This window comes from Melospiza melodia, chromosome 31 (genome assembly GCF_035770615.1).
Source record: "Melospiza melodia melodia isolate bMelMel2 chromosome 31, bMelMel2.pri, whole genome shotgun sequence".
Taxonomy (NCBI): Eukaryota; Metazoa; Chordata; class Aves; order Passeriformes; family Passerellidae; genus Melospiza; species Melospiza melodia.
In genome coordinates, this window is record NC_086224.1 from 2,395,321 (window position 1) to 2,411,213 (window position 15,893).

Sequence of the window (15,893 nt, forward strand, 5' to 3'; positions counted from 1 at the left end):
GCTGCCCCCATTTTGGGTCTGAGCCCCTTTCAGTGTGGATTTGCCAATCAAACCCTGCAGGGGAAGGGGGGGTTCCCTGGGGGAGCTCGGGGGGGCAGGAGGGGTTTGGGGGTGCAGGGGGAACGGGGGGGTTTTGGGGAGCGGGGTCCCCCACAAAACACCCGGCCTGGATTCCGCACCTTTATTCAGCCTCACCCCACACTGGGGGGGGGCTCTCGCTGCCCCAGCCTGGCATGGGGGGCACAAGGGGGGGGTCAGGGGGTTCAGCCGCCCCCCTCAGCCCGGGGGGGCTCCCGGGGGGGCTCCTCGCCGCACTGGAAGCGCAGGAAGTCGCACACGCGGAGGCCGCCCCGGTCGCGCAGGTACCGCCCCAGGGGCACGCCCGGCTCCATCAGTGCCCCCTGTGCCAGCAGCCGCGTCTCGCTCTCCCCGCCCAGCTCGTCCTCGGGGGTGCCCAGGGCGGTGGGCGCCATGCCCACCACGTGCTGCGCCACCCTGCGCCCCAACTCCCGCAGCTCGGCCGGGGGGGGCCCCGCGCCCGGCCCCCCGCACGCCACCAGCGCCCCGTAGGTGCCCATGGCCACGGCGGGCCCGGCGGGCACCCAGCCGTGCGCGTAGGTGGCAACGAAGCCGCCGGGGGGGGCACGGAGCCAGCCGGCCCGGCGCAGTGCCAGGCGCTCGCCCAGGCGGCCTGGGGGGGACAGAGGGGGGGGGGAAATGTCAGCACCCCCAACCAAAAATGGGGGGGGGGAGGGCGTGGAGAGAGAGCAGAACCCCCCAAAAAGGGTCCTGGAGCAGCCAGAGCCCAGCCCGGGGTGTGCCCTGCACAGAGAGGGGCTGGCACAGGCTGGGGGCACTGGGGAGGGCACTGGGGGCACTGGGGAGGGCACTGGGGGCACTGGGAGTGTCAGGGTCTGGGGGCACTGGGGGCACTGGGGAGGGCACTGGGGGCACTGGAACTGGCAGGATCTGGGGGCACTGGGAGCACTGGGGAGGGCATTGGAGGCACTGGGGGCACTGGGACTGGCAGGATCTGGGGGCACTGGGAGCACTGGGGAGGGGCATTGGGGGCACTGGGGAGGGGCACTGGGGGCACTGGGCACACTGGTGAGGAGCACTGGGAGCATTGGGGGCACTGGGGGCACTGGGGAGGGCACTGGGGACACTGGGGAAAGGCACTGGGACTGGCAGGCTCTGTGGGCACTGGGAGCACTGGGGAGGGGCATTGGGCATACTGGGAGCATTAGGGACACCGGGGGGCACTGGGGAGGGCACTGGGGAGGGGCACTGGGAGTGTCAGGCTCTGGGGGCACTGGGGGCTCTGGAGAGGGGCATTGGGGACACCGGGGGGCACTGGGGGCACTGGGGACACTGGGAGCATTGGGGATACCGGGGGGCACTGGGCACACTGGTGAGGAGCACTGGGAGCATTGGGGGCACTGGGGAAACTGGGGAGGGCATTGGCAACACTGGGGAAAGGCATTGGGACTGTCAGGCTCAGGGGGCACTGGGAGTGTCAGGGTCTGGGGGCACTGGGGAGGGGCACTGGGGGCACTGGGGGCACTGGGGGGGTTGTCTGGCATCACGGGGGGTTGGGGTTCAGCAGACTGGGGACATAAAAGGACAAGGAGGAAAACTGGGATTGCATAGAAAGGGCACTGGGGGCACTGGGATGTACTGGGAGGGGCACTGGGATGTACTGGCAGGGGCACTGGGCACACTGGGATGTACTGGGATGGGCACAGGGATGTACTGGGAGGGGCACTGGGCACACTGGGATGTACTGGGATGGGCACTGGGCACACTGGGATGTACTGGGAGGGGCACTGGGCACACTGGGATGTACTGGGAGGGGCACTGGGATGTACTGGCAAGGGCACTGGCACACTGGATGTACTGGACGGCACTGGGCACACTGGGATGTACTGGGACGGGCACTGGGCACACTGGGATGGGCACTGGGCACACTGGGATGTACTGGGACTGGGACGGGCACTGGGCACACTGCGATGGGCACTCACCCATGGCCAGTGCCAGGTGCTCGCTCAGCAGGTCCCCCCCGTTCTCTGCCCGCCACCTGGGCCAGCTCCTCCTCTGGCAGCAGGAGCTGGGGGAGAGGGGTCCAGAGGGGCACCCCAATAGCCCTGGCACCCCCAAACCCTGCCCAGCACCCCCAAAACACCCCCCAACACCCCCAAACTCTGCCCCAACCCCCCCTGGCACCCTCAAACCCTGCCCAGCAACCCTGGCACCCCCAAACACTGCCCAAACCCTGCCCCAAGAGCCCTGGCACCCCCAAACCCTGCCCAACATTCCCTGGCACGTCAAAACCCTGCCAGCACCCCCAAAACCCCCCAAACTCTGCCCCAACCCCCCTGGCACCCCCAAACCCTGCCCAAACACCCCTGGCACCCCCAAACCCTGCCCAAACACCCCTGGGACCCCCAAACCCTCCGCTAACACCCCCTGCCACCCCCAAACCCTGCCCCAAAACCCCCTGGGACACCCAAAACCCTACCCAAACACCCCTGGCACCCCCAAACCCTTCCCAACACCCCCTGGGACCCCCAAACCCTGCCCCAACACCCCCAAAACCTCCCCTAAACCCCCTGGCACCCCCAAGAACCCAACACCGTCTGTGCCAGCCCCAACTCCCCCAAGACCCTCGACACCCCCAAACTCCCTGGCACCCCAATGCCCCCCCCTGGCAGCCCAGTGCCCCCCTCACAGCCCACCTTGGTGCCCGAGGCCCCCTGGCAGTGCCCCAGGACCCCCCTGGCCGCCATCTCCACCAGCTGCTGGAAGTCGGGGGTCCGCGCCACGAAATCCGTCTCACAGTTCACCTGGGGGGGGAGGGACACGGTGACCCTGGGGACACTGAGACCCCCCCCAGAAGGGACACAGGGACCCCCCCAGAAGGGACACGGGGACCCCCAGCCCCCCTCACTCACCTCCACCATGACGGCGGCCGAGCCCTCGCTCAGGACCCCACGAGCCCCTGCCGGGCCCGGGCAGCCCCGGGGGCAGCGGCCCTGGCCCAGCCCCGGCGGCGCGACTCGGCCTCCAGCCAGGCCTCGGCCTGGGGACACCGGGGGACAGGGTCACCTCAGGGTCCCTGCCACTGACAGGGTCACCCCGGCACTGACAGGGTCACCTCAGGGTCCCTGCCACTGACAGGGTCACCCCGGCACTGACAGGGTCACTCCAATGTCCCAGAACTGACAGGGTCAGCTCAGGGTCCCTGGCACTGACAGGGTCACCCCGGCACTGACAGGGTCACCTCAGTGTCCCCAGCACTGACAGGGCCATCCCAGCACTGCCAGGTCACCCCAGTGTCCCCAGCACTGCCAAGGTCAGTCCAGAACTGACAGGGCCACCACAATGTCCCCCAGCACTGCCAGAGTCACCCCATTGTCCCTGGTCACTGCCAAGGTCAGCCCAGAACTGACAGGGCCACCGCAATGTCCCCAAACATTGACAGGGCCATCCCAGTGTCCCCAGCACTGACAGGGTCCACCTCAGCACTGCCAGGGTCACCCCAGTGTCCCCAGCACTGACAGGGCCATCCCAGCACTGACAGTCACTCCAATGTCCCCAGAACTGACAGGGTCACCCCAATGTCCACAGAACTGACAGGGTCACCCCAGTGTCCCCCAGCACTGACAGGGTCACCCCAGTGTCCCTGTCACTACCAAGGTCAGCCCAGAACTGACAGGGCCACCGCAGTGTCCCCCAACGTTGACAGGGCCATCCCAGTGTCCCCAGCACTGACAGGGTCACCCCAACTGTCTCTGTCACTAACAGGGTCACCTCAGCACTGAAAGGGTCACCCCAGTGTCCCCAAGCATTGCCAGGGTCACCCCAGTGTCCCCAATGCTGACAGGGTCACCTCAGCACTGCCAGGGTCACCCCAGAGTCCCTGTCACTGCCAAGGTCAGCCCAGAACTGACAGGGCCACCGCAATGTCCCCAAACATTGACAGGGCCATCCCAGTGTCCCCAGCACTGACAGGGTCACCCCACTGTCTCTGTCACTAACAGGGTCACCTCAGCACTGAAAGGGTCACCCCAGTGTCCCCAGCACTGCCAGGGTCACCCCAGTGTCCCCATCCCCACCCCTCAGCCTGAGGGGGACACGGGCAGGGGGGGCACAGACCAGACCCAACCCCGCTGCCCTCCCACCCCAAGGGCTGGGCCTGCTCCGGTCCTGGTGCCCCCAAAGTCCCCCTGCCCAAAGACCCCCTGTCCCAAGGACCCCTTCCCCAAAGCCCCCTGTCCCAGAGCCCCCCTGCCCCAAGGACCCCTTCCACAAAGCCCCCCTGTCCCAGAGCCCCCCTACCCAAAGACCCCCTGTCCCATGGACCCCTTGTTCCAAATACCCCCCATCCCAAATACCCCCTGCCCAAGGACCCCCTCTCCCAGTGCACCCCTGCCCCAAATACCCCCTGCCCCAGGGAACCCCTTGTCAAAGCCCTCCTGCCCCAAAGACCCCCTGCCCCAAATACCCCCTGCCCAAAGGCCCCCTCCCCAAAGCCCCCCTTGCCCCAGAGCCCCCCTGCCCCAAATACCCCCTACCAAAGCCCCCCTACCCCAAAAACCCCCCTGCCCCGGAGCCCCCTGTCTCAAAGACCTCCTGCCCCAGGGATCCCCTTCTCAAGCCCCCCCCTGCTGTCCCAAACAGGCCCCCTGTCCCCAAGCCTGTCCCAAAGACCACCTTCCCCAAAGACCCCCCTGCCCCAGGGACCCCCCCGCTCCCAAAGCCCCCCTGTCCCAAGGACCCCCTGCCCCATCAACCCTCTTGTCTCAAGGACCCCCTGCCCAAATATCCCCCATGTCAAATACCACCCCCGTCCCAAAGCCCCCCTGCCCCAGGGACCCCCCGCTCCCAGAGCCCCCCTGTCCCAAGGACCCCTTCCCCAAAGCCCCCCTGTCCCAGAGCCCCCCTGCCCAAAGACCCCCTCTCCCATGGACCCCTTGTTCCAATACCCCCATCCCAAATACCCCCCTGCCAAGGACCTCCTCTCCCAGTGCACCCCTGCCCCAAAATACCCCCTGCCCCAGGGACCCCCGCTTCCAAAGCCCCCCTGTCCCAAGGACCCCCCTGCCCCATCGACCCTCTTGTCCCAAGGACCCCCTGCCCAAATACCCCCCATGCCAAATACCACCCCCGTCCCAAAGCCCTCTGCCTCAAAGACCCCCTGCCCCAGGGACCCCTGCTCCCAGAGCCCCCCTGCCCCAAAACCCCCCTGCCTCAGGCATCCCCTGCCCCAAATACCCCCTACCCAAGCCCCCCTACCCCAAAAACCCCCTGCCCCGGAGCCCCCTGTCTCAAAGACCTCCTGCCCCAGGGATCCCCTTCTCAAAGCCCCCCTGCTGTCCCAAACAGCCCCTGCCCCAAGCCTGTCCCAAAGACCACCTTCCCCAAAGACCCCCCTGCCCCAGGGACCCCCGCTCCCAAAGCCCCCCTGTCCCAAGGACCCCTTGCCCCATCAACCCTCTTGTCTCAAGGACCCCCTGCCCAAATATCCCCCATGTCAAATACCACCCCGTCCCAAAGCCCCCCTGCCCCAGGGACCCCCGCTCCCAGAGCCCCCCTGTCCCAAGGACCCCTTCCCCAAAGCCCCCCTGTCCCAGAGCCCCCCCGCCCAAAGACCCCCTCTCCCATGGACCCCTTGTTCCAAATACCCCCCATCCCAAATACCCCCCTGCCAAGGACCCCCTCTCCCAGTGCACCCCTGCCCCAAAAACCCCTGCCCCAAATACCCCCTGCCCAAAGCCCCCCCTGCCCCAAAGCCCCCTTGCCCCAGAGCCCCCTGTCTCAAAGACCTCCTGCCCCAGGGATCCCCTTCTCAAAGCCCCCCTGTCCCAAACAGCCTCTGCCCCAAGCCTGTCCCAAAGACCACCTTCCCCAAAGACCCCCTGCCCCAGGGACCAACCCCGCTCCCAGAGCCCCCCTGTCCCAAGGACCCCTTCCCCAAAGCTCCCCCTTTCCCAGAGCCCCCCTGCCTCAGGCACCCCCTGCCCCAAAGACCCCCTGCCCAAAGCCCCCTCCCCCAAAGCCCCCTTGCCCCAGAGCCCCCCCCCTGACCCCCAAAGCCCCCTTGCCTCAGAGCCCCCTGCCCCAGAGCCCCCCTGCCCCAAATACCCCCTGCCCCAAATACCCCCTGCCCAAAGCCCCCCTGCCCCAAAGCCCCCCTGCCCCAAAGCCCCCTGCGACCCCCAGAGTCCCCCCCACTCATCCGCCCCCCAGCTCCCCGTCTCTCCTCCCGGTTTCTGTGTCCCCCCCCCGTTTCCGCACCTGCCGCAGGTCGCCCCCCGCCCGCTCCAGCGCCTCCCGGCAGCGCAGCACGGGCTGCCCGGTGCGCGCCCGCAGCTCCCGCAGCTCCCGCAGCGCCGGCGGGGCCGCGCTCCAGCCAGCGGCACGGGGCGGCCTGCGGGACACGGCGGGTCACGGACGGGCCGGGGGGGGCCCGAGGGGTACGGGGAGGGGCCCCGGTATGGGGGGCACCGGGGGTACCGGAGGAGAGGGGAAAGCGCAGAGTGGGGGCGGGGGGCGGCCGAGGATAGCAGGGGGTCACGGGAATGGGGGGACCCGAGGTTGGGGGTCCCGGGTGCCCCGGAGCCAGGGGGGCCCAGGGTTCCCCGGTAGTCCCGGTACTGGGGATCACAGGGCTGGGGGGTCCCGGTGGTCCCGGGGCTGGGGTTCTGGGGGTCCCAGGGCTCGGATTCCGGTGGTCCCGGGGTTCGGAGGTCCCAGGGGTCTCGAGTTGTGAGGTCACGGGGCTGGGAGGGTCCCAGGGCTGGGGGTTCCCGGTGGTCCCGGGGCTGGGGTTCTGGGGGTCCCGGGGCTGGGGTTCTGGGATTCCGGTTTCCCGGTGGTCCCGGGGCTGGGGTTCTGGGGTTCCGGTTTCCCGGTGGTCCCGGGGCTGGGATTCTGGGGGTCCCGGTGGTCCCGGGGCTGGGGTTCTGGGGTCCCGGTTTCCCGGTGGCCCCGGGGCTGGGGTTCTGGGGTCTCGGTTTCCCCGGTGGTCCCGGGGCTGGGGTTCCGGGGGTCCCGGTTTCCCGGTGGTCCCGGGGCCGGGGTTCTGGGGTCTCGGTTTCCCGGTGGTCCCGGGGCTGGGGTTCTGGAGTCCCGGTTTCCCGGTGGCCCCGGGGCTGGGGTTCTGGGGTTCCGGTTTCCCGGTGGTCCCGGGGCTGGGGTTCTGGGGTTCCGGTTTCCCGGTGGTCCCGGGGCTGGGATTCTGGGGGTCCCGGTGGTCCCGGGGCTGGGGTTCCGGGGGTCCCGGTTTCCCGGTGGCCCCGGGCTGGGGTTCCGGGGGTTCCGTTTCCCGGTGGTCCCGGGGCTGGGGTTCTGGGGTCCCGGTTTCCCGGTGGTCCCGGGGCCTGGGGTTCTGGGGTCCCCGGTTTCCCGGTGGCCCCGGGGCTGGGGTTCTGGGGTCCCGGTTTCCCGGTGGTCCCGGGGCTGGGGTTCTGGGGTCCCGGTTTCCCGGTGGTCCCGGGGCTGGGGTTCTGGGGTCCCGGTTTCCCGGTGGTCCCGGTCTCACCCGCGCCGCCGCCCCGAGCGCGCCCAGCGCCGCGCGCTGCATCCCGGCCTGCCCGCGGCGCGCCGTCGTGACGTCACGGCCCGGTGAAGGATCGGGGAGCGGGGCCGCGATTGGCTGCGCGCGCCTGTGTGTGACGTCACGCGGGCGCCACGGAGGCGCGGGATTGGCTGAGGGGGGATTTGGGGGGAAGAGGAGGGGCTCGAAACGCCCGGCCCGAACCCCCCGCCCTGGACCTGAGTCCCCAGACCCTCACAAACCCCCCACAGCCTCACAGACCACAGACCCTCAGAGACCCTCCCCGCACCCGAGAGACCCTCGGCCCTCACAAAGCTCCCAGACCCTCATGGGCCCCCCTCCAGCCTCAGAGACCCCCGACCCTCACAGACCTCCCGTGGCCCTCACAGAACCCCCCCCAGCCTCAAAAAACACTCTGACCCTCACAGATCCCCCTCCGCCCTAACAGACTCCTGACCCTCACAGAGCCCCCCTGAACACGAGAGACCCCCGACGCCCCCTAGCCCTCACAGAACCCCCGGGACCCTCACAGACCCCAGACCCTCAGAGACCCCAGACTTTCACAGATCCACCCCGCACCCAAGAGAGCCCCAGCCCTCACAGAGCCCAGACCCTCACAGACCTTCCCCCCCCCCACCTCACAAGACCCTCTCAGACCCTCCCTGGTCCTCACAACCCCCCCCTCCCCGACCCTCACAGAGCCCCCTCCTCACTCTCATAGAGCCCCCAGCCTCACAAAGCCCCCCGGGCCCTCACAGACCCCCGACTCTCACAGATTCCTCCACCCTCACAGAACCCCCGATTCTCAAAGACCCCCCCGACTCTCAAACCCCACCTGACCCTCACAGACCCCCTCCGGGCTGTCCCCTTCCCCAAACCCCCTTCAGCCCCCCCAAATCACACAATCACACACAGCGCCTGAACTGCGACCCTCGCACCATTTAATCCCCGGTGAGAGACCCCCAGCCCGGGCCTGTCCCGCTCCGGGGCTCCGTCCCGCGGTGTGAGGGAGCCCAGCCCGGGCTCTCCCCGCTCCGGGGCTCCGTCCTGCGGGGTCAGAGAGCCCAGCCCGGGCCTGTCCAGCTCCAAAGGGGCTCCGTCCCCGCGGTGTGAGGGGACCCCAACCCAGGCCAGTCCCGCTCCGGGGCTCCATCCCGCGGGGTCAGAGAGCCCAGCCCGGGTCCGCCCCGCTCCGGGGCTCCGTTCCCGCGGTGTGAGGGACCACCAGCCCGGGCCTGTCCTGCTCCAAAGGGGCTCCGTCCCGCGGGGTGACCGCGTAGATCTCGATGTCCCGCTCGGGCTCCCGCCGCAGCAGCCGCACCGCGAAGAAGGGCGGCAGCAGCTGCCGGAAGAAGCGGGCGGCCCCGGCCTCGCCGCCGCGCAGGGCGGGCGCTGAGCAGCGCCTGGGCCGGCGGCACCAGCAGGTGCCGGAGGGTGCTCAGCAGCGGGGCGAAGGAGCGGGGGTCGTACACGATGTCGGAGCCCAGGATGAGGTGGAACTTGGGCGGGAAGCGGCGCTGGTCGCGGCCCCAGCGCAGCGCCCGCACCCGGGGCCCCGCCGCGCTCCCCGGGAAGTTGAGCCGCGCGTTCTCCCGGAGCTGCGGCAGCGCCGGCGGCCGGTCCGTGAGCGTCACCTCGGCCCCTGCGGGGCAGCGCGGCCTGTCAGCGGGGGCACGGACCCCCGGTAACCCCCCCAGAGCACGGTTAACAGTGGGCGAGTGGGTGGGTCAGCCCTGGGACCCCCACCCCAAAATCCCAGTAAAACCCCTGAGACACAGTGAGGAAAAAACCCTCGGAGCCCCCACCCCAAATTCCCAGTAAACCCCCCCACATCCCAAAAATCCCCGAGTCAGAGTGAGAAACGCCCCCACTGGATCTCCCCAAACCCTCCCCGACCCCAATAAACCCCGAGCCCAAAGCGGGGGGGTGGGGGGGTAACCACCTGCGGCCCCCCCAGATCCCAATAAACTCCAGGGTTGCTCACACCAGTTTCCAGTTCTGTACTGGGCGGGAGAACTGGGATTCCCCCCCAGCCCAGGTGCCCCCCATAGGTGTCCCCACCCTTTCCCCAGGTAGCCCCCCACCCACGGTGTCCCCCCCACCCACGGTGCCCCCCGTACCCAGCATGGCAGCGAAGATGCCCACGATGCCGGTACCGGCGCCCAGCTCCAGCACCCCGCCGCCCCGCCAGCTCCAGGTTCTGCTCGCCCAGGAACCGGCACAGGGACAGGGCCTGGGGGGCACAGAGGGGACACTGGGGGGACCCAGCCCATGGGAGACCCCCCGAAGCCCAGAGCCCCCCCAGCGCTGCTTCTTGTGCCCCCAGGGTCCCCCCGGTCCTCCCACGGCCACCCGGTGCCCCCCGGAGTGGCCACCACGGTCCGGGATGCCCAGGACCCCTCACCCCCGGTCAGGGTGCCCGTTCCCGGTGCCCCCTCCGGTGTTCCCCGTTCCCCCATGACTCGGTAGCCCCTCCCCAATCACTCATCGCTGCCGGTGCCCACCGCGATGTCACCCCCGGTACCCCTGTCCCCTCGGGGTCCCCCCATTGCCCATCCCTCCTGCACCCCTGGCATGTCGCGTGTGTCCCCTCCGGGATCCCACTCCCGGTACTCCCGGGATGTCACCTCCCCCGCTCCCGGTACCCTCGGGCTCCCCCGGCTTTCCCATCACCCGCTGTTTCCCCGGGATGTCACCCACAGCCCCGGGATTTGTCCCCGCGCCCCCGGTGCCGCTCACCGCCTCCCAGACGGCCCCGGCGAGCCCGAGCCGCGGCCCGTGGTGCTCCGCGATGTGCAGACGCGCCCGCACAGCCGGAACCGGCGCCGCTCCGGGAAGGTCTCGGCGAAGAGCTCGGGGGTCCCGGGGGGAACACGGCCCGCAGCGCCGCTTCTGCTTCCTCTCCTTGCTCCTCTTCCTCTTCCTCTTCCTCTTCCTCTTCCTCTTCCTCTTCCTCTTCCTCTTCCTCTTCCTCTTCCTCTTCCCCGTTCTCTTCCTCCCCCTCCCGCCCCCCCCCGGTCCCCACGTGGCACCCGGGCGCCGCCATCGTGGAAAGGGGCGGGGCCGGGTCGAGCCCCCGAACCTGATTGGCCGATCCAATTAAGCCACGCCCTCCGCCCGTGTTAGGGCTCCGCCCACGGAGCGCGCTCCGTCCCGCCCCCCCCGCGGTCCCGGGGTGGGTTCGGTGTCCCCCGGTGCCACCGCACGGGTGTCACGGTCCTGTCCCCAGTACCATTGTGCGAGTGTCACACACCCGTCCCCGGTTGCCACCGTGCGGAGTGTCACAGTTCCGTCCCTGGTGCCACCGTGCAGGTGTCAGGTACCCGCCCCCGATGTCACCGCTCGGGTGTCACAGTCCCATCCCCGGTGCCACCGTGCGGAATGTCACACAGCCGTCACCAGTTGCCACCGGGCGGGTCTCACAGTCCCGTCCCTGGTGTCACTGACAGGAGTGTCACAGACCCGTCCCGGTGTCACCATGCAGGCTGTCACGGACGTGTCCCCGGTGCCACCAAACGGGTGTCACAGACCCGTTCCGGTGCCACTGGCAGGGGTGTCACGGACCCGTCCCCCAGTGCCACCGAGCAGGTGTCACGGATACATCCCCGGTGCCACCGGCAGGGGTGGCACGGACCCGTCCCGGAAGCCACTGTGCAGATGTCACATACCTTCCCTCGGTGCCACCGTGCGGTGTCACGGACCCATCCCCGGTGCCATTGGCAGGGGTGTCACAGACCCGTCCCGGTGTCACCGTGCAGGTGTCACGGGACCCGTCCCCGGTGCCATCGTGCACAATGTCACACACTCGTGCCCGGTGCCACCTGAGCCGGGCTCCCTGAGCTCTCGGTGACCGGGGGGTGTCGTGTTCTGTCCTTACAAACGGGGTTCGTGATGCTTCGTGGATTGATCTGAGTGCAAAAAGAACTGACGTGGTACAAGGGGGTTTGCAATGATAATCAAAACAGATGCAGCTTTATTGAATGACCACAGCCAAAGTGCGACAGAGGGGTTAAGGGAGAGAAAAAGATAGAGAAAGAAAGAGAAAAAGAAAAAAGAGAGGGGGGGGGGGATATAGCTACCAAACGTAGAGACGAAGTCCTTTGGTCCAATCCAGCCGAGGATCTGCCTGTTCCCTCAGGGAGATCTCAGAATCTCCACCTAAACTCAGAGGTTTTTATTATGATAACTCTATTGGAAATTGTGAGGGGTGGGGGGGAGCAGATGCAATAAGGAACAGATGTAACAGGCAGTCCATGTTCTCAGCAGTGAGATCCATTGTTTTTGTGGTCAGTGGTCACAACCTGCAGGCAAACATCTCGCTTTGGTCAGCTTGCCTCCCCACACACCTCCCCGGGCTGGGGGTGTCAGTCCCAGTCCCTGGAAGGAGCAGAGGGGCCTTTTCATGTCTCAGTCCCTTGATGGAGAGGCTCCTTACATCCCAGTCTGTCTGTCATGGTGTTGTAAAACAGGTGAGGATCTTCTGTTGGAGACCACCTGAAATTCAGGAGAAGTCCAGCCAGGCCGAGAGCTGGGACAGCTCCCAGGGCTGTTGTTGCACAAAGGGCACGGTGCTCCCTTCCCTCTCCCTGGGCTCAGTGTAGCACACAGCAAACAACACCTGTGAAAACAACAACTTAACACCGAGCTTTCGGGTCTCAGGGCCTTTGGCATGTGCGACTTTCTCCTTCAGAGGCCAGAGATTCTAGACAGAGGGCTCTTCTCTTTCAGTGGTCCCCAAATGACCGATGGCGAGGCAGATGAGGGAAAATTCAGACAGAGTCTCACAACAACCTGCAGGCAAACATCTCCCTTCGGTCAGCTTTGGTCCCCACACACCTCTCCAGGGTGGGGGCTTCAGTGCCAGGCCCCTGGAAGGAGCAGAGGGGCCTTTTCACATGGGGGTTCCATATCTCAGTCCTTGATGGAGAGGCTTCTTGCATCTTAGTCTGTCTGTCATGGTGGATGTAAAACAGGTGAGGGGGCTTCTGTGGGAGACCACCTGAAACTCAGGAACGTCACAGGCGTCTTTTTATGAGAAATCTTTCCTTAATATTTTTTTCCTCCTGAGAAGCTGAGAGGCCTCAGGAACAAAATGTAAACATTGATTATCTGCTGCTGTGGAATGCAACGGGTGCATCTGTGATTGGTCTCATGTAGGTATTTAGAATTAATGGCCAATCACAGTCAGCTGGCTTGGGACACAGTGTCTGAGCCACAAACCTTTGTCATCATTCTTCCCTTTCTATTCTATCCTTAGCTAGCCCTCTGAGATGAAACCTTTTCTTCTATTCCTTTAGTATAGCTTTAATGTAATATATAAAATAACAAATAAAAACATAATAAAATAACAAAATCAAGCCTTCTGAAATACGGAGTCAAATCCTTGTCTCTTCCCTCATCCAAAGACCCCCTGTGAACACCGCGGCACAGGAGAAAGCCCAGCCAGGCTCAGAGGTGGGGACATGTGGGATCTCAGCCACCTCAGGACGGAGGTGCAGAGTGGCCGAGACCACCCTTGGGGGGCTCGGGAGTCCTGGAACGTTGCCAGAAGTGTCTGGTGGCTGGACTTTGATCCTGCACAGGAGATGACACCTGTATGAGGATGGGAGGATTTCACTGGGTGAATGGTGAAGGGATAAGTTAATTAGAGTGTGAGACACAGGGTTTTGGATTTCTGTACAGGGGGGTCTAGAGAAGTAAGATGGAGGAATTGGGGTGTGTCCTGTTCTTCTTCTTCTTCTTCTTGGCTCCATCTTCTGTGGTGATGGTGGCACTCTGGGATTGGTTATTACTAGAAGTGCACCGGTTAATAGGGGTAGAAAGTATTGGGGAAAAATCATAAATATTGTACATGTAACTTCGGGTATAAGATAAGTGACCGCCCCGGGGGCATCTCAGTGTGCTCATGGCTGGCTTGCTGTGCAGACCTCTATTGGGCCGAGAGAAAATCTTTTGGATAAACAATTAATAAACACCGAGACCGAGAAAAGATCAGAAGTCTCTCCTCGTCCTTTGAAGTGCCGGGCTGTCCAAGGCCACCCGGGCCTTTCCAGGCCACCTAAACAGCCGAGAAACCGACAGTGGGGCAGCTCCCAAGGCTGTTGTTACAAACAGGGCACCGTGCTCCTTCTTTTGGGCACACAGCGAACACACCTGTGAAAACAACAGCCGAGCCCTGCGCTCTCAGGTGTCGGGCACATGACTTTCCCTGCAGGATCATCAGTCTTGTTTCCTCGGTGGTCTCCCCAGTGCCGGCCGTGAGGCAGATGAGGGATATTTCGGACAGACTCTCACAGGGGGGTGACCCCGGGGTAATGAACAACCCGCCCGACCCCTCCGTGTCCCCTCCGTGTCCCCCCGGGACCCCCCGCGCAGCCGCGTCACCGCCTGCGTCACCGGGTTAATGTGGCACGGGGGACCACCGGGGGGGCGGCGCTGGGGCACAGCGACCCGGGGGGGGGCACAGGGACCGGGGGGGATCACAAGGACCCGGGGGGGGGGGCACAGGGACCGGGGGGAGGGTCAGAGTGACCCGGGGGGGGGGGCACAGGGACAGGGGGGTCACAGGGACCTGCGGGGTCATAGGGACAGGGGGGTCACAGCGACCCGGGGGGGGGGCACAGGGACCTGGGGGAGGGTCAGAGTGACCCGGGGGGGGGGCACAGGGACCTGGGGGGATCACAAGGACCCGGGGGGGTCACAGGGACCGGGGGGGTGACAGTGATCGGGGGGGGTCACAGGGACCTGGGGGCGAATACAGGGACCGGGGGGGTGACAGCGATCGGGGGGGGTCACAGAAACCAGGGGTGTCACAGGGACCTGGGGGGTGTCACAGGGACAGGGTGAGGGTCACAGGGAAGGGGGGGGAGGGGGGGGGGGGTCACAGCGATCAGGGGGGGGTCACAGGGACAGGGGGAGTCACAGGGACGGGAAGGATCACAGGGACCCGAGGGGATCACAGGGACCCGGGGGGGGTCACAGGGACCGGGGGGCGAATACAGGGACCGGGGGGGGTGACAGCGATCGGGGGGGGTCACAGGGACAGGGGGAGTCACAGGGACGGGAAGGGATCACAGGGACCCGGGGGGGGGGGTCCCAGCGCTGGAGGAGGGGTCGGTCCCTGTATCCCCGCCCGTGCCCCGGCCCGGGACCCCCGCCCGGAGCCGTTCCGGGCAGCCCCGGAGGGACCGGCCTGGACGGGAAGGGACCGGCCGGGAAGGGCCGGGCGGAGGCTCCGCCCCACATTGCTCAACCCCCCCCGCCCCCGACACCCCCGGGGGTTCCCAGAACTCGCCCCCCGGTCTGGCCGCAGCCGAATTCCCCAAACAGCCCGAGCGGGAAGAGCCCGAGGAGCGGGGGGGACTGGGGGGAAACTGGGAGCACTGGGGGGACTTGGGGGGGCTGGGGGAGCTGGGGGAGCTCGAGGGACTGGGTGATGCTGCGGGGCACCACGGGGCGCTGGAAGCACTGGGACCACTGGGAGGAACTGGGAGCACTGGGGAGGGGCACTGGGGGGACTGGGGGCACTGGGGGGCAGTGGGCATACTGGGGGCACTAGGAGCACTGGGGAGAGCAGTGTGAGCACTGGGGGGGCACTGGGAGCACTGGTTGTACTGGGAGCACTGGGGGGGCACTGAGAGCAACGGAGGACTGGGAGCACTGGGGGGCAGTGTGGGCGTCTAGGGGCACTGGGAGCACTGGGAACAACTGGTTGTACGGGAGCACTGGGAACACTGGTTGTACTGGGAGCACTGGGAGGGCACTGGGGGGGCACTGGAAGCAGTGGGGGAGCACTGGTCGTACTGGGAACACTAGGGTTATACTGGTTACAGTGGTTATACTGGGAGCACTGGTTGTGCTGGGAACACTGGGGGGCACTGGTTGCACTGGTTGTCCTGGGAGCACTGGGGTTGTACTGGTTATACTGGGAGCACTGATTGTACTGGGAGCACTGGGAGGGCACTGGAAGCACTGGGGGAGCACTGGTCGTACTGGGAACACTGGGGGGCACTGGTTGCACTGGGAGCATTGGGGTTATACTGGTTATAGTGGTTATACTGGGAGCACTGGTTGTCCTGGGAGCACTGGGGTTGTACTGGTCATACTGGTTGCACTGGTTGTCCTGGGAGCACTGGGTTGTACTGGTCATACTGGGAGCACTGGTTGTACTGGGAGCACTGGGGTTGTACTGGTCATACTGGGAGCACTGGTTGTACTGGGCCGCCAGGGGGCGCTGTCACCTCCAGCCCGGCTCGCCCCTCAGACTGGTCGCACGTGACGTCACAACCCCGCGCCGCTCCGTGACGTCACTGTGACGCCGCCGCGCGGTGCCGGC

At 66.5% G+C, this 15,893-nt stretch overlaps 2 protein-coding genes across 2 annotated transcripts; both read right to left on the minus strand.

Moving 5' to 3' along the window:
- Positions 1-167: 167 nt before the first annotated feature.
- On the minus strand, positions 168-7,585 carry LOC134431282 (elongation factor Ts, mitochondrial-like). The gene is given in 8 exon segments (XM_063179261.1): positions 168-691; positions 2,022-2,073; positions 2,075-2,107; positions 2,736-2,843; positions 2,952-2,992; positions 2,995-3,079; positions 6,298-6,413; positions 7,531-7,585. Coding segments are annotated over 8 exon segments (918 nt in total). The 3' UTR covers positions 168-263.
- A 1,135-nt stretch (positions 7,586-8,720) lies between these two features.
- Positions 8,721-10,604, minus strand: LOC134431244 (EEF1A lysine methyltransferase 3-like). The gene is given in 7 exon segments (XM_063179229.1): positions 8,721-8,942; positions 8,944-9,200; positions 9,679-9,733; positions 9,735-9,791; positions 10,298-10,359; positions 10,362-10,425; positions 10,428-10,604. Coding segments are annotated over 7 exon segments (894 nt in total).
- Positions 10,605-15,893: the final 5,289 nt, after the last annotated feature.